The 27,656-nt window shown below is 33.6% G+C and overlaps 1 protein-coding gene across 5 annotated transcripts in view; it reads left to right on the forward strand.

Moving 5' to 3' along the window:
- DIAPH2 (diaphanous related formin 2) overlaps nucleotides 1-27,656 on the forward strand; it is a 919,127-nt gene that overhangs the window by 201,954 nt on the left and 689,517 nt on the right. For all 5 annotated transcript variants that reach the window (XM_065538079.1, XM_065538080.1, XM_065538081.1 and 2 more), the window contains 4 exons: nucleotides 21,171-21,245; nucleotides 21,326-21,395; nucleotides 25,275-25,411; nucleotides 27,332-27,440. In XM_065538079.1, the coding sequence (XP_065394151.1) occupies nucleotides 21,171-21,245; nucleotides 21,326-21,395; nucleotides 25,275-25,411; nucleotides 27,332-27,440 (391 nt within the window). The remainder of the gene's footprint in view (nucleotides 1-21,170; nucleotides 21,246-21,325; nucleotides 21,396-25,274; nucleotides 25,412-27,331; nucleotides 27,441-27,656) is intronic.

Below are 27,656 nucleotides of genomic sequence, written 5' to 3' on the forward strand. Positions count from 1 at the left end.
ACTGCAAACTCTGCCTCCCAGGTCCAAACGATTCTCCTGCCTCAGCCTCCAGAGTAGCTGGGACTACAGGCGCCTGCCACCATACCTGGCTAATTTTTGTATTTTTAGTAGGGCGGGGTTTGCCATATTGGCCGGGCTGGTCTCAAACTCCTGACCTCATGATCCGCCTGCCTCGGCCTCCCAGAGTGCTGGGATTACAGGTGTGAGCCACCCACCCGGCCAGACCTCTCTCTTGAAATTGAGACTCCATTTCCAAATGTCTTATTGGATGATGTATAGGCATTTTTAATACATTAAAAAATAATGAAAAATTATGTGTGTGTGATATGTGTTTTTTATATATATGTGTGTGTGTATATATGTGTGTGTATATGTATATGTATATATATGGCATTTACTATGTTGTAAGACCTTTAAATATACATATACAATCAGGATAACATTATTAGTATTGTTCCTATTTTGTAGGCAAACTTTAGGCTCAGAGAGGTTAAGTAATTTGCTCCATATTAAAGTTGCGTGACCAGCAAGTGTCAGTGTTAAGATTTAAGCCCAGGCTTTGTATCTATAGAGCCTAGGCCCTTAACAACTAGTTTGTACAGCGTCACAATAAGGAAAGTCTATTAAAATAGTATTCTTTCATTGTTGTTAGTATTCTTTCACTGTCGTCACATACTAAATATTTTGACTTTCTTTCCTTAAAATTTGTCTCATTTAAATGAAAAAAACTGAAAACTTTCAGCAAATGTATAGAAGATAATATAAAAACACCTTTGTACTCACCTATCAGCTTAAGAGACAAAACGTTATTTTTTGCTGTCGTAGAGAACTTAGTTGAATAACTTGGGTGATTTTTTTATGATACTGTAATACCATTTGGGACTATATTTTCATTGATTTAAAAGATCATCTGAAATGCTACATTTTCTCTAAATCTATGCTTGTAGTTTTTGCAATATAATATCTTAAGAATATATATCAGTGTATTGAGAAGCTTATTTTTTTTTCTGATCACATAGCTGTGTGTAAATTGGGACTTCTTTGCCCTATCTATTGTGGATCATACTTCTAGTAATTCTAACACTATCTCTGTGATATTTATTCCAATTTGCCATCATGTGATAAATTACAAAAACAATTTTTTAACATTAAGAGTTAATTTCCTCCCGGGCGTGGTGACTCACGCCTGTAATCCCAGCACTTTGGGAGGCTGAGGCAGGCGGATCACGAGGTCAGGAGATCGAGACCATCCTGGCTAACACGGTGAAACCCCATCTCTACTAAAAGTACAAAAAATTAGCTGGGTGTGGTGGCTCGTGCCTGTAGTCCCAGCTACTCGGGAGGCTGAGGCAGGAGAATGGCATGAACCCAAGAGGCAGAGCTGGCAGTGAGCCGAGATTGTGCCACTGTACTCCAGCCTGGGCAACAGTACAAGACTCCGTCTCAAAAAAAAAAAGTTAATTTCCTTTGGTAATACCTTAAATTGGAGGAGTTTAATAAATAGCACTTAATATTTTATGTGGTTTGTTTTTATGTATCACATGGATAATCCTACAAAGGAATAACAAAACTAAATTCCCCTTGTCCATATGGGGCTTATACATATGTAGCTTACATTCTAGTACAGGAATTCAGACAGTTTTTTTAAAGGTGTATATCAAATGTCAGGTTGTGATATGAACTGAGGAAGAGATGTTGCTATTTTATATTAGATGATCAGTGAAAGCCTCCCTCACTCTGATGACATTTGCACAGAGGTCTAAAGGAAGTGTGGCAGTGAGCTATGTTCACCGGAGGAGGAATGTTGTTAGAAACAGAAAACAGCAACAGCAAATACCAAAGATGGGAGCATGCTTGGCATGTTCTAGGAATGTCAAGGAGGCTAGCATGCTGGAAGCAGATAATGTAGAGCCTTATTGACCATTCAGAAGACTTCAGCTTTTACTTTGAGTGAGCTGGGACACTGTTAGAGAACTTTGAGGAATGGAATGGCATGAGATGACCTACATTTTTAAAGGATAGCCCTGGATGGAAGCAGGGAGAACATGTTGTACGTTACTCAGGCAGAAGGTGCCACTGACTGCAGAGGTTTCTAGTTGGCGAAGTGACACCCCAGGATCCTGTGACAATATGATAAATCATTCTAGTTCTTGATCACTCCTCTGTGGTGACCTTGGTCCAGTCAATGGTCCTCAGTTTCTTCATATGTAAATGGGATTGGAGCCTTGCAACTCTAAGCCTCTACGTTCTATATTCTCTTTTGCTTAGTTTTAATCCTCTTACCTTTGCTATTGGAACTAGATTAGTGTTTAGGTATTGTTTTGAAGAGTGAGAAGTATGTTCTTCTATAAGGCTAGAGGATTTCCTAATGTTCCATTATTTTTTTGTATTTATAAATGTATTTAACCACCCCCAGACAGATATTTATAATTTCCTTTAAATACGGATGAAAGCGTTCCTAAAACTCTGTTGCATAACTGTTTTTGAAACCTGGTGTTCATTAGAACCCACGACGTTGTCCTCTCGTGGGTAATTCTCCTCCCTACCACAGTTTTAATTGGTTTATTTTTGTTCAGCCCCTCGTAAAATTCTAAAAATATGTATAAATAAGTGCACACACACACACATACACACATACATATATATACTAACAGTTTTACCAAACATCCTCAAAGCAGTCATTTTGGAATATTAAGTGGAGTCATGAATTTCAAATTCACATGGTATTTAATCACTCAGGTGATAAAGGCTCTAAGAAAGTCATTTTGGTATATTATTTTCTGCTAAAGCAAATACTTAAAAATCCCTTTTATAAGCCATCATTAACTGGTCCTATCTCAAATCACTCTGTTACTCTACATTTCCCTCAACATTTATTTTTTACTGTATATATTTACCAGTACCTGTTTATATTCTGTAATAGTTTCGTGTATGCATGTCTGTTTTTCTCATTCAGATTTTAGTCTCCTCTGGGGAAGGGACCCTCTTACCCTCTTATTTGTCTCATGGTGGCTGGTGCTGTGTAATTTATATATACTAATGTGTGATTTGATGTGGTTATTGACCCACCATCAATAACAACCTCTGCTTTTCCAGCAGTGAGAATGAATTTGCATTAATCTGGCACTATTTTGTGGCCATGCATTTTTAGCTGTAATCAGAAAAAGAATGAAGCTAACTTCTTCCACATAAGAATGAAACCTTGATTTGAATCATATTCACAATCCACAGACAGCATGGCATGCTTTACGCAATAGCCTTGTTACAATTGCACGGTGTATTAATGAAATTGAATGTTTACAACTCTATTTAACACTCTAAAAATCCATGTGCTTTGACTGTAAAGTAAATCCCAATCTGCCATCACAAATTGCATTAGACTTTGCACATACCATGGTCTATGTGTGATTTAGAATGAGGACTCCGTTATTTAGATATTTTTGTTCATACCTCTTTACTAAAGTTTATGAAAGGAAGCAGTGCCTGCTGAGAAATGGCCAATGAGTTTGGACAATTTTATTCCAAGCCAATTCATTGCAAGATGTATAGATATTTGGCAATACATTTTATGAAGATCCAAAGAAATATGTAGCAATAGATCATTGTCACTAAGGTTTCTCAGCACATGACAAAAACAGCAAATACTACTTTGAAGAATAGTATCACAGAATTGTGATTGCCTAGAATTCTTTTTAGAGTTGTTACTGAAATTGCCTCACAGCTTTAGGGATATTTTACCCCACTAGGAAATTGTTTTTCTGTTTGGTTGGGATCCACTTATCTGCCAAACTCATGGCGTAGTGTTTGTGTTCACATCCTATGATGGTAGCTTCCTCGGCCAATATTTCCAAGCCAGTGAAAACATAAAATATATTTTCGAGTTGATACATGTGCAGTTATTTGCATTACCTCTGGAATATTTGTTTTTATTGGATGCTATCTTCCTTTTAGATTTAAACATATTTTTCTAGTGTATTAACAAATGTGCATTTTAACATAATTATCATAATGAAAATAGATGGATCTTGACAGCAATACAAATTAGGACTAGAAAGCACTTTCTGAATTATAGGTCTTAATAACTATTTAAACAACCTGTATTAAACTTATTAAAAGCTTGGCAAAGCAGCCAACAGTACTTAGAAAGTTAATATAAAGGTAGGTATAGATCAATACTCTTAGAACATTTTGCAGAGGACTAACTATGAAAGATGGAATAATAAGGACACTTTTTACAATGTGGAAATGTGAACACGGCTTAAAATTGTGAGCACATCTCATAAAGCAGCATTATGTGCGGTATTACTAAAGCAGGTTTTTCAATATTGGTATTTTGAATTTCTTTGCTTTAACTTTCAAATCCATAAATCATTTTAGAATAGCACTAGTATATTTATACACAGAATAGAAAATAGTAAACTCATTGCAGTTGTCAATTTATATGCCTTTTGTTAAAAATCTTGGTCAACAATTCAAATTTGTATCAAGTATATTCAAGCTCATTTGACTAAGTTGATACCATACATATTAAGTGACCTGGAATTTTTAATTATACACTATTAACTTCAAAACATAATTCTGACTTCGGCACATGCAATGATATTACCTCTTAATAGAAACAAAGTAGATTTATGTGTCATATATTATTTTAAAAAATAATTAGGCACAGCAGATACTGACCTAAGTTTTTGAAGTATTATTAGGAGAAAATGTTACAGGCATTAGGATAAATAGTGGTTCTTGTGTTGGATTTATTTTATTACTATGTAAGCTCCACCAAGGCAATACATTTTCTTATTTAAATGATGTGTTTTAAACTAGAAAGCCAATTTTATATAATAATCATCTAAAATAATTAGAAACATGTAACTGGTCATATAAAGGTATATATAATCTAGCAGCAGAATCTAGGCACACTGATTGTATGGATTTCTGAGTAGAAGGCTAACTTCCCTCTTAAAACACTTATATGCATTTTCTATTTATTCAAAATTAGTCTTGGGAAGAAAATGCTTATAAATATGTCATTTGAAATATATTTATTTCGAGTTATATGAACTAATTTAACTAAAGGTCTTGGGCACATACTAGAGTTTTAATACTTCTCTCATTATTTGGAGAATATTGCAAAAGCAGTTGCAGCTTAAAATAAAAGAAGCAGATATTCTACTTCCGTAAGACAAGGGTAAAAATGCCAAGCTCCAATTAAATGAGGAAAGAAGGTGGAACTTTTCCAAAAACCTAGGACAATGTCAGGTAATGATTTGAGTATAACATAGATCCAAGTTTCTTTGTATGGAGTGGAGAGGGGTAGGGGGGTGTTCATCAGGTAAACAGCTCTGTCTCTCAATAAAAGTCTCTCAATAAAAAGTATTGGGAGACATAGCTGTTACCTGATAAATGACACTGCATCTCTTTTTTGTTGTTGTTTGTTTGTTTTTCAGGAGGGTCGTTCTTCCTGATTCTGAACTCATTTTATTTTGTGGTTCTTTAAATGAGAGCTATCGGACAATAACAGTAGAATGAGTCCTCGATAGTTTTCCATAAAGTACAGAGGATTTCTATGAATGTCCATTTCCTGCATTTAGCCAAAAAGTGAAAAAATCAAAGTTATGATATTTCTACAATGACCCAGGAATAATGGTACTGGAATGCAGCTTTCTAGTAATCTAACCTGCTACCAAGGTATACTTGAGAAATGTGCCTGAGGCTCTCCCCTTGGACTATCTATCATCTCAGCTGGACTTTTGATAGAAGTTGGATAGCTGACAACTCACAATTAAGATGCCAGCTAGCACCTGGAGTGCAAGTAGTCTGTATAGTTGATTGAAAGAAGATCCATGTGCACTAGATAACAGTATTTGCTCTATGACCCCAGCTGTTCGACTGGTGGTAGATAATGGACAACTAATTTGGGGAGATTTCCCACCTGGTCAGCAAAGCTGTAAGTGTATAGCCTCTCACACTAGGCAGTTTAAACCTAGAATCTTCTGTTAAGGTGGAATCCATGAAGGCAGAATATAGGAGATAACATAATGTTATTGTATTTCTAAAAACTAAAACATCTTCAAATGAGACAATTTTGGTGGCCTCTCATATGAATATGAATTTCAAGCCTTCATACACCTGAAATGAACCTACTCCTGTTTGTTAGGTCAGTTCTTCAGCACCCAGTGTTATTTAACATATGCAGATTTACTCTAATTCTATTTTGGAGGATGTTGCCTGAGTACTGAGTACTGCCATAGTTTTTTTTTTTTTTTCTTTTATGTGGTACCATAGTTCCCTTGTTACCAGCTTCCAGAAGAATTTCCTGGAGATTATATCTTAAATTGTTACATTCAACATTTATTCATCAAAAACTATTGAAGATTGGAATGTTGTAGTTAAACAGATTTTTAAAAATTGAGTTATAAATTTCCATATGTGAATTAATATCTGTCAAAGAATATCTTGAAGTGGATCCAGCACTAAAACTATATTAAGTATTAATGAATTTTTCTTCGACATAGAGAATGCTTAAGAATTTTATAGTGCCTTTGAGGTTCGCATTATGAGCATTTATTAAAATGGCCTAATACTTTAAGTGTAAGTGGTGTGGGACATTAAGCTGGGGTGTTCTCTGACCTTGTCATATACGTCGTATCTTCAAAAACTTTTTTGTGAGTTTATTTGCCTATCATTGCTTTCTCCTGGGAATAGAATGCAGGATGTGCTGTGGTTATGGTTTAGTATGTGGGTTTAGCATTAATTTTGGTTTCTGCTACTATTTTTGTGTTGTTTACAAATTATAATGATTTACCTGTTGAAATCCTGTGTCTTAATTTGCTGATGACCATAGTTTGATTCAAGTATTCACCTTACTGCATTTCACAACTCTTTTCAATGTGCTTAGAAAGTTGGAATAATAAAAGTTAAGAATACATTGCTATAGAGGAGTTCATTTGAGGAGCAGGAAAAAATTACATATATAGATTAGTTTTTCTTTCTTTCTTTTTTTGTTTGTTTGTTTGTTTTGAGATGGAGTCTGGCTCTGTTGCCCAGGCTGGAGTGTAGTGGCGCGATATTGGGTCACTGTAACCTCCACCTCCTGGGTTCAAGCCATTCTCCTGCCTCAGCCTTCCGAGTAGATGGGATTACTGGCGTGCACCACCACACTTGGCTAATTTTTTGTATTTTTCATAGAGATAGGGTTTCCCCGTGTTGGCCAGGCCAGAATTTTGAGTTGTTCTCAAACTCCCAACCTCAGGTGATCCACCTGCCTCGGCCTCCCAAAGTACTGGGACTACAGGCGTGAGCCACTATGTCTGGCCCAGATTGGTTTTTAAAATATGTGACTGGAAAGTTATGAATCATATTGATATGAAGGATATTAGATACATGTGAATTATCAAATAGCACTGTGAAGATATAAGCATTGTGCTGGACACATACTGCAGAGGTCTATATAAGCATGATGTTGGGCTTATTAATCTGTCAACTCACAGCTGATTTGGGATCACATAATAATGTTCCACTATTCAAAAAAATAGTCCTTAGTATATTCTTTGTCTTAGAAAGCTCATCCATGCATTCAAGATCTTGGCTCTGATCCTTGTGTGTATGATTTGGCATCTTTGATACTCCTCATATGTCACATTTGCTCATTTTTTCATTTGTGATACCTAAATAGCTTTTACATTTGCATTGCCAATACTCTAGTCTCAGGCCTCACTCCATTTGGAGACAAAAACTGATAGAGGAAGTGATTGGTCTGCTAAAACATAGTTACTGGGTTTATTGAAAGTTCAGTATAACCAAAGTGAATAAGGTAAAGTGCAAAGGGATAATGAAGTCAAGGAAGTTAGTAGGAAGCAACCCCAAAATGGCTGACCAATGTCTTTCATGTTGAGTATGGAAGCAAGTAAGGGTTACCAAGGACTGTTATTCCCAAATGAAAGGCGAATGACTTCATTTTTTTCAAACTGTTTCCTAATATTTATACAGTATTTTGTGAGACCAAATATCAACTAATAGTTACTACATATTTTGAAGTGGGTGTTTACAGGTATATCATTGACATGTCTACAGCCAATAGTCATAAATTGTAATATGATAGGGCTCAATATTTTATCCATTGGTACATGAAAAACAGAAAGAAAATATATATTTTTGGACATTTCTGATGTTTTTATTATTTAAAGTATCCCATGCCTTGATGATGCAACCCAAAATTAATAATTAAAAAGATGAAAACCACCTCATTGGTATTGTTTTTACTTCTACATATAAGCATGGGTGATATTTTTAAATATATTTTAACTTTTATCCAATATTTGTTCGTGAAAGGAAAATAACTAAAATCTTGTAACCTCTAACTAATGATTTTTATGTTGTTGACAATATAGTTTAATGAGAGGTATATAAGAATTGAGAAGTGCTGGATTCTGTTGTTTTCCTATTAGGAAGCTCTATGTTCTAAGACAAGTCACTAACCTTCTTTGGTTTCTTCATCTACAAAATGGAGTAACTTATTTTATTTCACAACCAGAAAAGCTACCCTTATTGGTGTGCGTTCTTTCATGGAGGTTTGTTTGTAAATGAAGGAAAATCCATGTTGTTAATTAAAATTGTTTGTTTGTTTTGGCTTTTAACTAATAAGGCCAAAGTTATTTCAGCAATTAAGACATGCTTTCTTTAAAAAGCATTTATATGTTTGGAAAGACTTAGCAAGTATAAATGAATATCTTTTAGGTGTAGCTATATTTCTAGAGTTTTCTGAAAATAGGTACAAGCCAGGTTGATGATAACAGAAGGCCGATATTTCTTAGGGACTTTATACTGCATTTATTCTACAAATGTTTTGTTTGTATGTCATGTATGTATTTGTTATTATTGTGTTGTTATTGCTTTAGATGGTTTATATCACTATGATATAAGAAAAATAATAGTGGATTTGGCTTATTTTGTCTTGGATAAAAGCCTTAACAAGTTGTTTAGTGGGGGATTATTAAGGATTTTGAATATTTGTTGTATTTATGTTGGTCAAAGGATACAAACAGAAGGTGTAAGTTCAAGAGATTTATTGTACATCATGGCAACTATAGTTAAGAACAATATATTGCATACTTGAAAATTGCTAAGAGAAGAAATTTTAAAAAGATTATTTTTAAAATTTCAATAGCTTTGGGGGCACAGGTGGCTTTTGGTTACATGGATGAGTTCTATAGTGTTGAATTCTGAGATTTTAGTGCACATATCACCCAAGCAGTGTACATTGTACCCAATATGTAGTCTTTTATCTCTTACCCACCTCTCACCCCCCCCCCCCATCTACTTTGAGTAATGATGGTATTTTGATGGAAATTGCAATGAATTTATGGATTGCATTTGGCAGCATGGTCATTTTCACAATATTGGTTCTACCCGTCCACGAGCATGGGATGTGTTTCCATGTGTTTGTGTCATCTATGATTTCTTTCAGCAGTGTTTTGTAGTTTTCCTTATAGAGATCTTTTACCTCCTTGGGCAAGTATATTCCTAAGCGTTTTTTTGTTTGTTTGTTTGTTTTTGTTCTGCAGCTGTTGTAAAGAGGGTCGAGTTCTTCATTTGACTCTCCGCTTGGTGCCACTGATTTGTGTACATTGATTTTGTAACCTGAGACTTTACTGAATTCATTTATCAGGAGCCTTTTGGATGAGTCTTTAGGGTTTTCTTGGTATACAGTCGTATCATCAGCAAACAGTGACAATTTGATTTCCTCTTTTCCAATTTAGATGCTCTTTATTTCTTTCTCTTGCCTAATTGCTCTGGCTGGGGCTTCCAGTACTATGTTAAATAGAAATGGTGAAGTGGGAATCCTTGTCTTGTTCCAGTTATCAGGGGGAATGCTTTCAACTTTTACCCATTCAGTATGATGTTGGCTTTGGGTTGGTCTTATATGGCTTTTATTACTTTGAGGGAAGTCCCTTCTGTGCCTAGTTTCTTGAGGATTTTTATCATAAAGAGATGGTGAATTTTATCAAATGCTCTTTCTGCATCTATTGAGATGATCATATGGTTTTTGTTTTTAATTCTGTTTATGTGATTTGTCACATCTATTGACTTGCTTATGCTAATCTATTCTTGCTAAACTATTCATCCCTGGGATGAAACCCACTTGATCATGATATGTTATGTTTTTGATATGCCGTTGCATTCAGTTAGCTAGTATTTTGTTGGGGATTTTTGCATCAGTGTTCACCAGGGATATTGGTCTGCAGTTTTCTTTTTTGTTATGTCCTTTCCTAGTTTTGGTATTAGGGTGATACTGGCTTCATAGAAACATTCAGAGAGGATTCCCTCTTTCTCTTTTGGAATAGTTTCAGTAGGATTGGTAAAAAATGTTTCTTTGAATGTCGGATAGAATTCAGTTGTGAGTCCATCTGGTCCAGGACTTTTTCTTGTTGACAATTTTTTTTTGTTACTGATTCTATTTCCTTGCTTGTTATTGGTCTGTTCAGAGTTTGTGTTTCTTCCTGATTAAATCTAGGAGGGCTGTATGTTTCCAGGAATTTATCCATTTCCTCTAGATTTTCTAGTTTATGTGTGTAAAGGTCTTCGTAGTAGTCTTGAATGATCTTTTGTATTTCTGTGGTATCAGTTATAATGTCTCCAGTTTCATTTCTAATTGAGGTTATTTGGATCTTCTCTCTTCTTTCCTTCATTAATCTCGCTAATGGTCTGTCAATTTCATCTTTTCAAAGAACCAGCTTTTTGTTTCATTTATCTTTTGTATTTTTGTTGTTGTTTGAATTTCATTTAGTTCTGCTCTGATCTTTGCTATTTCTTTTCTTCTAGCTTTGGGTTTTGTCTGTTCTTTTTTTTTTTTTTTTTTTGGAGACAAGTTCACCCAGGCTGGAGTACAGTGGTTCAATTTCGGCTCAGTGCTGCAACTTCCACCTCCCAGGTTCCAGCGATTCTTGTGCCTCAGCCTCCCAAGTAGCTGGAACTACAGGCATGCACTGCCATGCCCAACTAATTTTTGTATTTTTAGTAGAGACAGGGTTTCGCCATGTTGGCCAGGCTGGTCTTGAACTCCTGGCCTCAAGTGATCTGCCTGCCTTGGCCGCTGGTTCTGGGATTACAGGTGTGAGCTACTGCGCCCGGCCTTCATTTGTTCTTGTTTCTCTAGTTACTTGAGGTGTGCCATTAGGTTGTCAATTTGTGCTTTTTCAGACTTTTTGATATAGACATTTAGCACTGTAAACTTTCCTCTTAGCACTGCTTTTGCCGTATAACAGAGGTTTTGATAACGTGTCACTAGTACCATTCTTTTCAAATAAGTTTTAAATTTCCATCTTGGTTACATTGTTAACCCAAAAATCATTCAAGACCAGACAAATTTCCATGTATTTGCATAGTTTTGAGGGTTCCTTTTGCAGTTGATTTCCAGTTTTATTCCACTGTGTTCTGAGAAGATGTTTGATCTGATTTTGAGTTTCTAAAATTTGTTGAAACTTGTTTTGTGGCCTATCAGATGATCTATCTTGGAGAATATTCCATGTGCTGATGTGAAGAGTGTATATTATGCAGTTGTTTGGAAGAATGTTCTGTAGATTTCTGTTAAGTCCATTTGTTCTAGGATATAGTTTATGTCTACTGTTTCTTTGTTGACTTTCTGTCTTGATGGTCTGTCTAGTGCCGTCGGTGGAATATTGAAGTCTCCCACTCACTATGTTGCTGTCTATTTCATTTCTTAGGTCTAGTAGTAATTGTTTCATAAATCTGGGAGCTCCAGTGTTAGGTGCATATAAAAGCAGGATTGTAGTATCTTCTTGTTGGTCCTGAGAGAGGAGATTTTTAAGTGTTCTCATAACAAATAAAATCAAGTATGTGAGGTAATTCCTATGTTAATTACTTTGATTTACCCATTTCACAGTGTATGCATGTGTCAAAACATCATATTGTACAGTATAAATGTATACAGTTTTTATTTGTCAATAAAAATAAATATAAATTCAAAAAAAACCATATTTCACCATGGTTAAGAATGTATGTATGTGCACACTGAAGAACATATAATCTCCACAGTATCTTTCTCAGTGTTAGGAGGAATGGGTTTTAAAATATTATATAAAAACAAACAAGAAAAGACTAAAGCAATACCTATTACAGATAACATTCTGAGGAAAAAGAACATTTGGACTTGCTAAAATGTTTTTGACATGTACAATGAGGACCCAAGAAAATGATTTTCTTTTTAGGTTTGGTTTCAATTATCTGGTGCTAAAAATATCTGTGAACATTAAATTTCTTTGATCTTTGTCTACGTAGCTATCACACTCTGTAATGAGTCTTTAATTATATGTTTTTGGCACTGCACCTGGTAGGTGAGAAGGACTGTTGCATTTCTGTTGTTCACTCATCAAATAGCAATTACCCTTCAACTCTCCTTACCCCTGTTCCTGTGAAAAAAAAAAATTCACTTAATTTCTCTGCTGCCCACCAGAATCAGATAGTATAACATACAAATTGGTTTAGGAAAAAATACTATGTGCGGGTGGTATATGCTAATGCCTCTATGTTTCTTCGATACATTCAAATAACTTCTTTATTCATGACATAAACTTGGTGTCAGTTCTGTTTCATTTGCAGGGCTTATAGATTAGGAATGTGATTTTTTGAAATAAGTTTATTTTAACAAAATTCCACTAAACTAAATGAAATTGGACATCCTGTGGTGTGCGTGATAGAATTTTAACTGTATTACTTATCTTAGGAAAATAAACCAATACATTTTTCTTGTGGAAGTTAACATTTTATTATAAGTTTGACTGGTTATGTTACTAAGAAGGCATCTTTAGTAAGTGTCGTAACATAATTATATCTACTATTTCAAACATCTAAAGAAGATATAAAATGTGAGTAGCTTTTACTTGAATATTTGGAATACTCTTTCCTTTTGCTTCCCCTGTTGATTGTAGATTGAAGAGTCTATTTTCATTGTCATTCAAATTTTTTGGTAATTTTTCCCCATCATTACTTTGGAGCAAGACCTTCTCTTATACTTTTCTAACAATAATGTTTAAAGGAAGGTGGGGAGGAAAACATTATTGATTGTTAGCCTGTTAGGCATTCAGATAGATTTGGGCATTAGCCATTTTTTAGACTGTCTCCAAAGTAACTTAGACAGCTTACGAAATTGATTTTAATGAATAAAGAACTTTTATCCTATTAGAGAGTGTGTTTGCTTAAACTATTGCCCTCAAGAGATGTTTATATGTAACTAGAGCATTTAAAATTATTTTGTAAATATGTAAGAGGAATTTGTCTTTGTGTATATAAACAGCTAGAAAGAATGCACATTTCCTACTTTGTAAGGAACTCCTAAAAATGGATGAGTGGCATGAAACAGAGTAGGATTTTTGCAGTAAGACTGATAGAGAGAATAAACGCAGCCAGAGAGAAAGATGGAATGTCTTCATTGGCATTTCTAAGGAAATTGTAATCTATCACAACATTGAAGTCAAAACCACTCAGAGGTAGAGCTGGTAAACTGATGCATTCAAGCTTTCTATGAGTCACATGAAATAAATGATCAGTGACTGTCAGGCTTCAAAGGTTTATGCACAAATGTCTGAAAATGGCAGTGTTACATCAAATAGATATTTTATAATTGGTCAGAGGTATCTCATGGATACCTCTGATGATGAATAGTTTTCAAGGACATTCAAATGCCCAAAGTTATTGTCTTTGCTTTCATGTGGAGAAACCTGAGTGAAGATATATGTTTTTATGGATCTAAGACCAAGTCAGTTGTAGTGTATACAAATTCGTATATATATCTGTTTATATATATTTTAGTGGGTATTTATATTGACAGTGGAACTATCTATGATGTTTATTTAGCCGAACAAATTTTCCTTTAAAGATGCGGAAAATACTAAGATTTTCTTGGTTACTGTTTATGCAGATTTGATCCATGGACTGAATGCATGATACTGTTTATGTTGGGCTACATACTGGTTTTAATCACATGGAACTCTTTCTTTCCATAAGTGTATACAACTAAGATTTGGTTTTAGTTGCATTAAAAAACATTACAGTAGCAATATTGGTGTTAAAGTGAGATGTTTTCCTGTAAAAGAAAAAAAAAAAACCCAACACTCAAGATAATATTTAAAGTCTCCTCAACCCTTTGAATTAGTTGTTTCACATGTTATAATTTTACCAACTTTCTGAATTCCCCCAAGAAACTCTGAACTATCATTCATTTTATTTGATGTTCCAGTGATTCAGGTTGTAGTTTGAGATTACACATGGGAATAGAACACCATTAGAGGGAAATAAAATCCTTTGTACAGAACACATAACCCTCTATACTAGCCTTTAGCACTGCACAAACAGTGATAAAGGGATGACATGACTAATATTGGACTCCTTCACATGAGACCAATTGCCTTTACAGCTTATGGGATTCAGTATAGAAGTTTCTAATTTTAGCTTTAACCCTTTTGAACAATAGATGTTAATTTGGATAATCTAATCATTGATGGGCATGCAGTCACTATTTTCTATTATGTCTTCATTGTATATAGCATACTGAACTCATCTGTTCATTACATCTTTGGTTTTACTTTATATTTAAGTGAAATGTAACTAAATAATTCAGAGTCTGAATCTCTAATTTATGGGAGAAAAGTTGAGGTTTTGGGAAACTGTGAAATGTCCTTTATAAGAATCTGTGAGAATTCTTTACAAGAATCTTATTCTCTCCTTCAATAGGTACATTTATAGAAAATTTTTCTCATTTTGCTTTGCCCTGAAGAGCTAGAGAGGGGAGAATACTGCTTTCTCTTAGTTAGGGTTAATTGAATCTTCTGATACCTTCATTAAATGTAAGATTTTCTTTCCTTCGATCATGCTGATCAGTGTAAGTGGGTCCTTTAAAAATAATGGCCTTAGAAGTTCTAAAGGCTTGAGATAGGTTTCTGTTTTAAAACTTCAATATATTTTTGATATAATTCTGTCAGCATTATACATGAACTAAAAATTCTCTCTCCCTCACCATTGTAATTTCCATATCTATTCTGATGTGAATTGGCCATACTAAATACAATTAGAATTAAGTATACACAAAATTGAATAGTGACCGGTTAAAACACATGAGGTAATATGAGTACCAAATATTTAAATTTTAAAGTCTTAAAAAAATTTTTCTTTAGAGACGAGGTCCCACTATGTTGCCCCATCTGGCCTCAAACTCTTGGGCTCAAATGATCCCCCCGTTTCAGCCTCCTGAATAGCTGAGATGATAGGCATGACACTATGCCGCAGTCTTATTTTTAAACAAGTCAATAGAGTAAGTTTAGTATAATTTTAGTCATCTGCATGTTTTATAAAAATTAATGTAATTTTCATTAAGTGATTAAAAGTTGTGTTAATAGTGTGGAAAAGGATTCTTTAATTAATGCCTAAAATTCATACTGCATTTTAGACTAGAAGATTCAAACAACATTTGGAGTTTTGGTTTTTAACCTTTTCCAAAAATTTCTTGATGGCTTTATTGTGATGTTTTATATACATTATTTCATTTAATAGTCACAAAGACTTCATGGGGTATAGGTAGTATTCTCATCCCTATTTTGAAAATAAAAAAACAAGCTTAGAAAATTTATGTATATTATCAAAAGTAGCACAGCTAGAATTTGTAGAGATGAGATTAGAACCTAGATCTGTTTTCCTCTAAAGCTTATGCATTTAGCCATGCAGCTATATGGCCCCACAGAATAATCCATTGATGGATGATGGAATGTTTTCTTGATTTTTGGGTGAACTTGGAAAAAAGTCTTTAATTTTTAGCTTCTTGAGCAGCGTAACAGAGGTTAGCCTCCCTGATAGATACAGCCAAACTTTTTTTACGTAGGGTTGGAAAATGCTCTCTCACTGTGATTCAGACCTCTTGTTCCCAGTATAAGCTTCCTGGCTTCCTTTTCAGTATTCAGATATAATCTTGGCTGCTGGCTCACTCAAACATTAATCTTCCTGACTGGTCTATTGTTTTTGTTTGGATGGTTCATTTGTTCCACTTGGTCTCCTGACATGTGACCACAAATGTCAACTTGGATGTGTAGCATGTTAAGACAGTTCTTTAACTTAGGTAACTTGATAACCCAAAATCACCAATATGTTAATACCTTAAAAAGTGAGATCGTGGACTTATATAGCCCATCAAAAAAGAAATAGTGTAAGCTACATTTTGGACCTATTCTTTCTGATAAACTACCTTACCTAAATCTCGACTGAAAATTTTAGTTGAAGTCTCCAGGTATCTTTCCTTAACAGTATTTTTTAGATTTCTTATGATACTCAGGACTTTAAAAAACAATAAAAACATGTATTGAAATGTACTTATCCTATCTAAATAAATGAACTAAGCTGTTAAATAATGAAACATATGTTTGTCTGTCTAGGCATAGATATGTAGGTATAAACTCTTCTGTAACACCACTAATTCTTCTTAAGCAAGGTATTGGAGCTATTAGCTAGATGTTGTAGAAAATTGTGTACTGGTCCTGTTTTAGTAATTTCTAGGGACGTGGTTGAAATAAGCATGTACTTAGGAGTCAGATATGGATTTGAGGCCTAGAACTGCTACTTACTTGTTGAGTGATGTTTGGGAAGTTACTTAACTACTTTGCATCTCAGTTTCTTTACCTGGAAACAATTTTCAGAATGGCTAAACTTAAAAAGACTGACAAGGATTTGGGGCAATTAGAACTGTGATATTTTGCTGAAGGAGTGCCAAATGAAATAGCCACTTTGGAAAGTAGTTTTTAAACAGTTAAACATATACTTACCATAAGACCCAGCTATTCCACTCCTAGGTATTTTTTAACAGAAATGAATGCATGCTTACACAGATACTTACATGTCAATGTTTATATCAGCTCTATTCATAATCATCAAAACCTGGAGACAACTGAAATGCTCATCAACTAATTAATAGATAAATTGTGGCATATTCATACAGTAACAAGGAATGGAATACTAATACATGCAACGAAATGGTTGAATATCATAATATTTATGCTAAGTAAAAGAAGCCAAACACAAAATTTGAAAACTGTACAATTCCGTTTGTAATGATGTTCTGGCAAGCACAAAACTGTAGGGACCCAAATCAGATAAGCAGTTGCCAGGATTCTGAGAGTAGGGAAAAGGGATTGACTGCAAAGGGGAATGAGGGAATATTTTAGGGTGATGGAAACGTTTTATATCTTATTTGTATTGGTGGTTACATGACTATACATTTGTTAAAATGATAAATTTTACTATCTGTAAATCATACCTCAGTAAAATGGAAAGAAAAAATAACTCATGTTTGGGTTGGTTATGAAAATTATAAAGAGTCATTTTCCTCCCCTGTTTTTCCTTCTGTTTGGTTCTTCATTATTCTCTGCCTCTTCTGTGTCCCTCATAAATGTAAGGTCCATGAGAAATATCAGTTTCTTATTTTGGGCTGAGATAGTGCAGAAAATTTTATGTCTTTGTCTGTAATCTCTGAGTAAGATTTTAAATCAGGTCATCAACTGTAGTCTTATCATTCTAGATGTTCCAGTTAGTACTAAATAACTCAGAGTTGGAATTTGCATACTCCATGAAATATACCAAATATATCTGTTTCAACTGGATTCTTGATCTGTGTCCTGTGGCACTGGGAGGGCACAGTATGGTTGGGTGGGCATATAAAGCAGCCTTGAGTTCTGAGCCTGAGTCTTGCCTGAGAAAGGCTTCCCCTACTTCTCAGCAATCCATTGTTCCATGCCAGTGGTTCTCAAATTTGAGCAAGCATCAGTTTCGCGAGGAGAATTAGTGAAAACATACATTTCTGTCTTCCTCCCAGCTACTGATTCAGTAGGTCTGAGGTAAGGCACAAGCATTTTCGTTTCTAACAAGTTCCCAGATGATGTCAATGCTGCCGATTTGGAGTGCACACTTTGAGAACCCTTCATTTATGCTTACTTCTAGTGTTTCAGTGTCAGAATTTCAGCCCACATGCTCACATACAGGAGCCAACATTTTGTTTTTAAACTGCCTCCTCATTTCATGGCCACTTTTGTATTGGCTGAAATCAGTATACTCTATTGTATATAAGAAAAGAAAGAAAGAAAGAAAGAAAGAAAGAAAGAAAGAGAGAAAGAGAGAAAGAGAGAAAGAGAGAAAGAAGAGAAGAGAAGAGAAGAGAGAAAGAAAGAGAGAAAGAGAGAAAGAGAGAAAGAGAGAAAGAGAGAAAGAGAGAGAAAGAGAAGCAGTAAAACAGTAAGTGCTTGGCTGGAGTTCACAGTGTTTGATGCCTGAAAGGCAGAGAAATGGTGGTGCTGGCAAGAGAAAAAGGAAACAAAGTTATGTCTAGCCACATCCCTTTCCTTTTAACCTCTTGAGTATCGTCATCATATAAATTATTTTACCCCTTAGCAACGGGCTCATTTCAGGCTCCCATTCCCTCTACTTTAAAAGTTTTAAAGACTCTTACTAGGCCTCCTCTGCCCCTTGGCCTAAAATATTCTCATTTAAGACTTTTCCCTGTCTAGTTTGCAATAATAGGCCCTGCCTCCTCACACTTAAGTTGTATGATTGTATCTTATTTTTTTTTTTTTAAGAAAATAGTAATTTTCCCTGAATAAAACCAAAGTACCATAAACTGCACCATTTGAAACAGGGGATGTGTGGGTGACTGATTTCAACTGAACAAATATGAATCATGTTCTTGTGAATCATGCTTCCCTAGACCAAGAAAGAAATAACCCTAATAATTTTAATAGCAGTAGGCATAAAGAGAATATGAGTAAAATTCAGAATTTTTAAAACAATTTGTGGTAAATTTAAAGAAATCATAGATTATTTCATCTTCCCAAATGCCAAAGCGGATATTGAGGACTATATAAAAATTTGTTCAGAATTCCTATTATGTAAAGGTTATTGTAGGGTACAGTGTGCTGTAATGATATCTTCTGATTTTTCTCTGTGATAAATTAAATAGAATATATTATACTTAAAGCTGATGTCCCTTTATCCCTCTACCACCACCTCACTGATTATCGAGCCTTTAGAGAAAATAGCTCATTGCACGAGATGATTACATGCCTCAATTGAACAGTAGCTTGTTGCCAATTATCATTACAATGCCATATTGATTTTTTCTTGTTTCCATTATGGAAATTAAAGCAGAATTTGTTTAAAATGAGCTTCTATGTATATTGTGGATGGCGATTGGTTCTGAATATGAGCTATTTTAAAAGTATATTTTCTTCAGTGATGTCTCTCATATCCCCTTAAAAATTTCAGTCTCTGCTTTGTTGGTAAGATTTACCTTAGGTAGCTATGAAATGGATAAAGACTGGAATGGAATGGTTTAAATATATACAGCATAGATGTTATTATTTCACAGAAGTCTATATATTGATTTATGTTTATGATGTTCTTGGGTAGTATGAGATTGCTTATTCTATTAACCATACAAGCCAGTAAATTTAATTAAATTTAAATTAGCAAATATTTATTTAGTGTTGACTTTATTTAATATAAATATTTAGTGGCTATATATGAACTACCTTGCTAAACACTATGAAAGATAGAAATAGTAATGAAATGATATAACTCTCTTTAGAGAATTTACATGCCAAAGGGGCAGGTAAGACATATGGCAAGAATCATTATGATTATGTCAAGCAGTAAGAGATAAATATTACATGGAGATTTTAAGGAAAAAGAACTCATTTGATTGGAGGAATTATGGGGGAAAACATTAATGACTTAAAACAGCCAGTTTTAGTTTTAAATAGTTGGGAGAGATGGAGTTAAGGTTACCTTCTGGGAAGAAAGAATAAATGAGCTAACATGAGGAAGGTGCAAGGTGGGCTCCAGCAATAATAATTTATCTCATTTTATTGGCACATGTGCTTAAAAGCCTGAGGCTGGAAAGGTGGATTGAGGCTACATCAAAATGTTGAGCCAAAGGATTTAAAATGTATTAGGTAGTCCGGGGGAAATTTTTGGACAGAAAACTTTGGTTAAGGGCAATTTAATCTGTCATTTTATAAAATGATTCAAAGAAAAGAATGAAGTTGGGGAATCACCAGTTGGGAGTCTCCAGGCTTATTAAAGGAAAGATAACTAGGGCTAACCTGGAATGTTAGCACAGGCATTGGGAAGGAAGAAAGGAGCCATTTGGACGAGCCATTCTAGAACTAGAAGTAGAATATTTGTGACTGGATGCCAGAAAGTCAAACCAAGCTCTACATTAGCAGTGTTTCAGCCTTCTGCCATACAGGAGACTTTATGTCCAGCCAATCTCCTAAACTTACTTACTCAGCTCCTGCCACATGGGTCTCCTCACAGTTCCTGGAACATTCTAAACACAGTAGCTAATGCCTCACGACCCAATTTGCCCTTAATCCTTCTACTTGGAAAGTCCTCACATTCTTCAGGGTTCTACTGAAATACCTAACCTTATCAAAGAATCTTTCCTGATCACACAATGAAAAATAGCAACCTGCCACTCCTTTCATTCTATTTTCCAAGGTTTATTTTTCTTCATTGCATCAAAGCAATTTTTACATTTAGTATATAGTTATTTGTTCACTGTCTCCCTAGCTCTAGACAGTAAAGTCCGTGAGGCTAGTTGCCTAATTTTGTTGCCTGTTACGTATCTCTCTCACCTAGAACATGCTTGGAACTTTGTAGACACTCAACAAATATTTGTTGAATGAATAAATAGAATAAATGCAAAGGTGAAAGAAATGGGGCATCAAATAATTATGCCAGTATTTCAAGTCTGAAGAATTTAAAGGGTAGTGATGTTATTAATACAGTATCAAAGAGTGGAAGATAAGTTGACTTCGGGGTATGGAGACAGGGGAAGATGAATTCAGCTTGTAAATTCATGCTTAAGTATGTCATGCTGGTGAAACAACCAAGGCAGTGCTGTGTAATGGGCAGTCTAAAATGTGGAGAAGTCTAGGATTGAGGTAAAGATCACTGAGTCATCCTCATAGAGTCAATACTTGAAGCAGTGGGAATTGAAAAAATAAAGACAGGCAATATTGAGACAGAATAATGAGATTTGAAAACTGAAATTTTATTTTGGATATTTAATGTTTTAAAATTACTAACTTACTTATACATCTAATTTTTTGTTTATTTCTTAGCTGGGTTAACAACTTTGGCCATGAAGGTCTTGGACTCTTATTAGATGAGCTGGAAAAGCTTCTGGACAAAAAACAGTAAGAATAAACATTAAAAATAAAATCACCAAAGGGGAAATGTTTCAGCACAACATAATATACATTTTTCTTTTATTTAGGCAAGAAAATATTGACAAGAAGAATCAGTATAAACTTATTCAATGCCTCAAAGCATTTATGAATAATAAGGTAAGTAGTATTTATTTCTGCCCCTGTCACAAAAGGTGAGAACTTGCCCAACACTATGAAAGTACGAAATGAACAAATTTTTTTTAATTATTTTTTTAAGTTCCAGGATACATGTACATAGGTGAACATGTGCCATGGTGGTTTGATGCACAAATCGACCCATCACCTAAATAATAAGCCTGACATGCATTAACTCTTTTCCCTAATCCTCTTCCCCACCCTGTACCTATTTTTTACTTTTGTTTCTGCTGTATTAATTAATTATAGGCTAGTTATTACAGGCTTATAAATAATAAGTATTTATAAAGTTTTACAGTGAGGTTAAATATGCATTTGAAACCATATATAAAAGATAAATTTGATGTTTAATTTTCCAAAATGTTAGCTATTGTTAGTTTTCTGTCAATTTTTTTTTTAAATTTCTATGCTGATATTTCAGTTTAACCAAAGAAGTTCTCTACAGCAACCAGAGGATTTCAGGGATGATATAACTTCTATAGATCTAAGTCTGTTCAAAAATGGAGCCCTATTCTATTGTTTCTTCTGTTCAAATATATTGCTTTCACATAGGGAAGATAGATAAAACAGTACTTTCCATTGTCAATGCTGCTAATTTCCTCAGGAGGGTGAGCTAGTCAATGAAACAGAAAAAAAAAATGATTGGAAAAAGTGTATTTGACTCTTGTCTATAGTTTAGAAATGCTGTGTCTGATTCTTATTCTGTTTATTCCTCCAATAATTTCTTTCATGTGAACAGAGGTCTTTTTGATTTTATAGTACTAAATGTTCAGAAAACATGGGGGAAAAAAAAAAGAAATGAACAAAATAGTGAATGCTTGTTCACTTTACAAAAGGGGCCTTATGATGCAAATCCTCATAATATTTAAGTAATACTTAAATGAAAGTTATACTTTGCTTCACAAAATATTTATTGTTGGGTTTTTGAAATCATGCAAATGAATTAGTGTTGTTCCCAATTTAGGTGATAATGCTTTTTCTTTAATGGTAGTAGGAAAATTTAAATGTGGTTTGTTGAATATGTTTCCATACAGAGAATTTCTGTTCTATTGAAAAGGAAAATTATAAGGATGGGTTGACTTGTTTGCTAAGAACATTGTAAGATTGAGATTTCTCTCTTTTTTTTTTTTATGTTTTATTAATGTCAGCAAGTTTACATACATATAAAACATCTCTGAAAAATTGCAGGGCTTTTTATGAATATGTATAATACTAGTTGCATTATAAGGGACCCTATGAATTTTAGACAATGGTTTTTTTTTTCTAAAAATAGGCTTTACTCAGGTTATGAAGTTACAATATTTTTTCTATAAACTATTTGTTTTACTGTCTTAGAAATGACCTCTTCATACCTATAGATAAAATACTACTGACTAATTCACTTAATTACCTAATTCCCTTTACATAGTATTTTAATAATCTCAAAATAGATAATAGAAATAATTATAACAATAAGTATAAGTTTGCCAAATGTAAAATATGGCTATTAATAACCAATGCAATAAGATTATGTGTTAATCTATAAACAGTCTCAAGCATATGGAAATATATATAAGTATTTATATATTAAACATACATGTATCAGCAAAGAATGTTACTATATCAGCATATGCAATGAATGCTTGCTAGTGGACATGAGACTCCTGAATATAATATGCTATTTGTACTGTTTCTGGAAGTTTCTTACAGAAACATTCCCATCACTACTAGTACAGATTTTCTCAAAATCTGGGCTGTTAGTCCTTGGCTACAAAGTTAAATAGAATCTGATGCCTAACAAGGAAGTAATGAGCATTGCTTCTTCACAGCTCAAGATGGATCTCTTTCTTTAATCGAGGGAAACAATGACATAATGGAAAGATAACACAGTTCTAGAATTCGGGAGATATAGTTCATGCTTTGCTCCCAATAAGTTGTGTGGCCTTTGGAAAATTACTTGACCTCTCTGAGTATCAGTCCCCTCATCTGTAAATTTAGCTATAGGACCCTTTGTTCTAAGTTCTTACTGACTCATGTTGTCAATTTTCATGGCTGTTTAGGATGCTAAGTAATTTTAATCAGGACACTCACTAGAGAGAGTTATAATAGTAAGATTCTTATAGAGCCTTTTTTTTAACAGGACATACTTTGATTTGTCAACAGTTTCTTAAGAGTTTGGCAGTTTCGAAAAGCATTATGATTTGACTTAGATTATTCAAAATTGATGTTTTTAGTTAGGCCACATTAATGTCTTGCACATAGGTGCTCAGAGCATGGATTAATGGATCTTTTGAATTACAGACATGTGAAACAATAGACATAAAATATGCATTCAGAATAGAAAATATACAGTGATCTTTTCACTTCATGTTGGAATAAATTGTCCAGATCAAGGAATTAAACTTTTATCCAAAATGACTTACACATCAAATTTTTTGGCCCCATGGAGTTTACCTACTTCAAAAACTCCTTTATTTTATCCAATACCTGTAAAAATAGGATCATAAAAAGCAACCCATTGTTTCTTAACTTCCAGTACTATAATATTGCTCTGATGTTTGGATTCATGATTTTCCAGATATATTTTTCATGTCTTCTTTTTTATATTTGATGTGTCTCTACATATCAAAAACTACTTTTAAACATTAAGTAAAAATTTTAAAACCTAATGATTTCACTCAGTCTCAATGACTCATAAAGCTATTAAGTTTGGTAATTGCATGGTCATTGTCTCTCAGTTTTGCAAATGTGTTTTTCACTAATATTCATTACTTTTAATCATCTACTGGCCACCTTTATGCATACTTATCTATTTTGTTTTTGTTGCTTCTTTCCAGACTTGTTTCTTGCATTTTCTTTTTGTTTTTTTTGGTCTTATCTCCATATATTTTCCTATTTATTATGACCTGTGATAAACTCACATTTAAGAGCTTTAGCTATGTTCCCCATCTGCCACTCTGAGTTCTTTTAGAAGTTAAATTAGGGCTGATGGAACTATTCATATGGCTGGTAATTAACTAAAGTATAGCTGAAATGGAAATTTTGCTCCGATGAAATATCCAATTTCACCATTAGACTGTAAAATGAAGCAAAAATATTTTATAAGAAATCTGAAAAATACTTTGTGGGACAAAGATAAAATAATATATTGCCTTCTTAATGTAATGAAAACTCAAGTTTTAGACTTTAATTAAAATTTCTTATTTATTAAATTCATGCATGCACACACATACACACAGATACTCATGCTTAGAAAATAAATGAAAATGGTGTTTTCTCTCCTTAGTTGACTTGTGACACTTAATAAAACCCAGGTGCCATTTCCTTAGGTTCACAGCGTTTGTAGTGCAGCACAGCTGTGTGAATCAGGGAAGATAAGAGAGAGAAGGCATGGGAATATCCATACTGAGGTTTATACTGGCATATAGTATTCAAAAGAGCCTTTTTTTAAAAAAAATTCTCTTTTTCTTCGCCTTAATTTTTCATACAAACATATTGGACAATTTAACCACGAATTCCAGACATCTCCAGGGAGACCCAATGACATAAGTAGAATTACTCTAGAAAATCATATCAGTATGTGCTTTATATGTTATTCTTTGTTGAAGAAATACTGATTGTTCCCATATTTTTCCAAATTTATGGAATTTTTAGGGCAGGCTAATGGAGATCATATCTGATCAAGGAGCAACAACTCCAAGATGCAGTCATTTCATATAAAAAACAAAGACAGATAACTGCATTTGAAGAATATTCATATAATTAGGTAGAACCTCATTGTGGGGGTATGGGTTTTTGGAAGATCGTTGTACGTTGCCTTTTTAAATTAAAGATATATTCCATAGACATTCTGAATGAAGGTTTTTTGTTTTTTTTTTTAAGTTTGGATTACAAAGGATTCTAGGAGATGAAAGAAGTCTTTTACTATTGGCAAGAGCAATTGACCCCAAACAACCCAACATGATGACTGAAATAGTAAAAATACTTTCTGCTATTTGCATTGTCGGAGAAGAGAACATGTAAGTATTGCTATATTATTATATTTGCTGCATGGAAAATGACACTTAGGAAATTAATAAGTCCTACTTTTGTTCTGTTTCTTTGGACAACTTTCATGAAAACAGTATTTTAGATAATTTTTGATTGAAATTTTTATCTTGCCTGTTTATATTTTGGCTTTTTTGTTGATATTATGGAAACTAAGTTTAAACAGATAGAATCCTAGTGGGAAATTCTTGAAAGTTGGATTCAAAGTGATTGAGCAGAATTTTGTTTTGCTGGAGGTACAGCAATCGTTAGACAGTGGACAAAAGTCAGAGAGTTATTTTGGCAAATACACACACATACATACACAAACACTGTGCTGCATATCACACAATATGAATAGATGCCTTTATTTTGCATTATCTTATAATAGTATTTTACTTTATATGCCATGGTAAATGAAAATTATTTGTAGAGTGAAATAACCCCACCTGTTAGAAAAAAACGGTTGTTGATAATTATTCAAAGTGTGTATATGCCACCAAATGCAGCAAGTTGTTGCTGAACGTGCATTTGATCACATCTTATGGAAATAATACTGAATCAGAAGCAAACTTTCAGATTTGATGACATTAATAAGTCTAGTTTATAAGAAACCCTTGTGATAAAGAATCAAATATCTGCTAAGGACCCAAACCAAAATATTTCCTTGGAACACTTTGCGTGATAGTAATAATGTCAATTTGAGTCAGAACAGGACTATGCAAAGATTTAAGGATGTTGCAATATGTTGACTTTCTCTTAACTGTTAGAATAAAATGAGATATTGTTTAGTGTTAGCTACTGTCCTCAGAAACCAAAAGACAAACACTAAACAAATATATTACCATATTTAGTCTCACCTCAATGATAACAAACTGAGAATGAGATAACATATGTAAAAGCAAGGATCCTTAGATTTTATTTTTTAAAAAGTCAGTTTATACATGTGTAACAAATATTTTTTATCACTTAGATTTTCAATATTAATAAAATACAATATAGTCCAGTATAACTGTTATGATTTAATTATAATTTCAGATATAATTTGATAAGAGTAGTATGCTATATAGAGGTTGATTTATTTTAGGCATTGTATGGAGATACTTACCAATACTTTTGGTCAGGTTAATAAGTTTCTTGTGCTAGATAATTATACATTCTTCTTTAATTACTTGGGCTTTCCTTTTTAGAGTCTTTTTTCTTTTTCCATAGTTAAAAAATGTTGATTTAAAAAAATTCTTTAAAAAATGATCGCTCTTTCCAGATCTTTATTATAAAATTACAATCTGTTTATGCTCCAATAAACTGTTAACAATTATAGGTGCCATATTATGTTTAAGTGAAATTAATGTTAACACATGAAATATCAAAACCTGAAACTTTAAATTTTAATGTTTATCACTTAAGTATTCTTTTTTTAATGTCACCCAGGAAAGTTAGTTTTTAAAATCGAATTTTCCTTTTGATACCCTAAAATTATTTAGAGCTATCAATATTTGACTTAAAGAAATATGCGTACAGGAACACAATTCCTATATTGTAATGGTCTTTCAGTTAGACTGGAGGAATCAGTTCAAGAAATCTATTTTATGTGATAGTGACTGTAGTTAATAACAGTGTGTTATATACTTGAAATTTCCTAAGAGCGTAAACTTTAATTGTTCGTACCACAAAAACATGTAAGTATGTGAGGCAATACATGTTAATTAGCTTGATTTAGCCATTCCAGTATGTGTGCATATTTGAAAAGATACAATTTCCATCAAAAAAGCAAATGATAATTTGAAAAAATTCTAATGGTACATATAAACATCAAATACCAGAAAGAAAACAGGGAATACTGAAAGGACTTATGCTCATAGTGTATGTATAAGAAGTATTTCCCATTTCTGTTTCTTCTTTTTTCTCTACAGTCTAGATAAACTTTTAGGGGCTATAACAACAGCAGCAGAAAGAAATAACAGGGAACGATTTTCACCAATTGTGGAAGGTTTAGAAAATCAGGAAGCCTTGCAATTACAGGTGAGTTAGTTTTGTCTTAAATTGCTTCTAGAGTTATTTTTAAAGTACTCATTTTGTATGACGTCAACTCCATTTTAGCTGGCATTTAAGTAGTACGGAATGTAAAACTAAAATTTTTCTGTTGCTAGTTTGTGAGAATTACAATTTGTTTAAAATTAGGAAAAATACTTTTGAATTATTATAAATGTGGCAGTTATGGCTGTCATTGATATTTAG

Source organism: Macaca fascicularis, chromosome X, assembly GCF_037993035.2.
Source record: "Macaca fascicularis isolate 582-1 chromosome X, T2T-MFA8v1.1".
NCBI classification, from domain to species: Eukaryota; Metazoa; Chordata; class Mammalia; order Primates; family Cercopithecidae; genus Macaca; species Macaca fascicularis.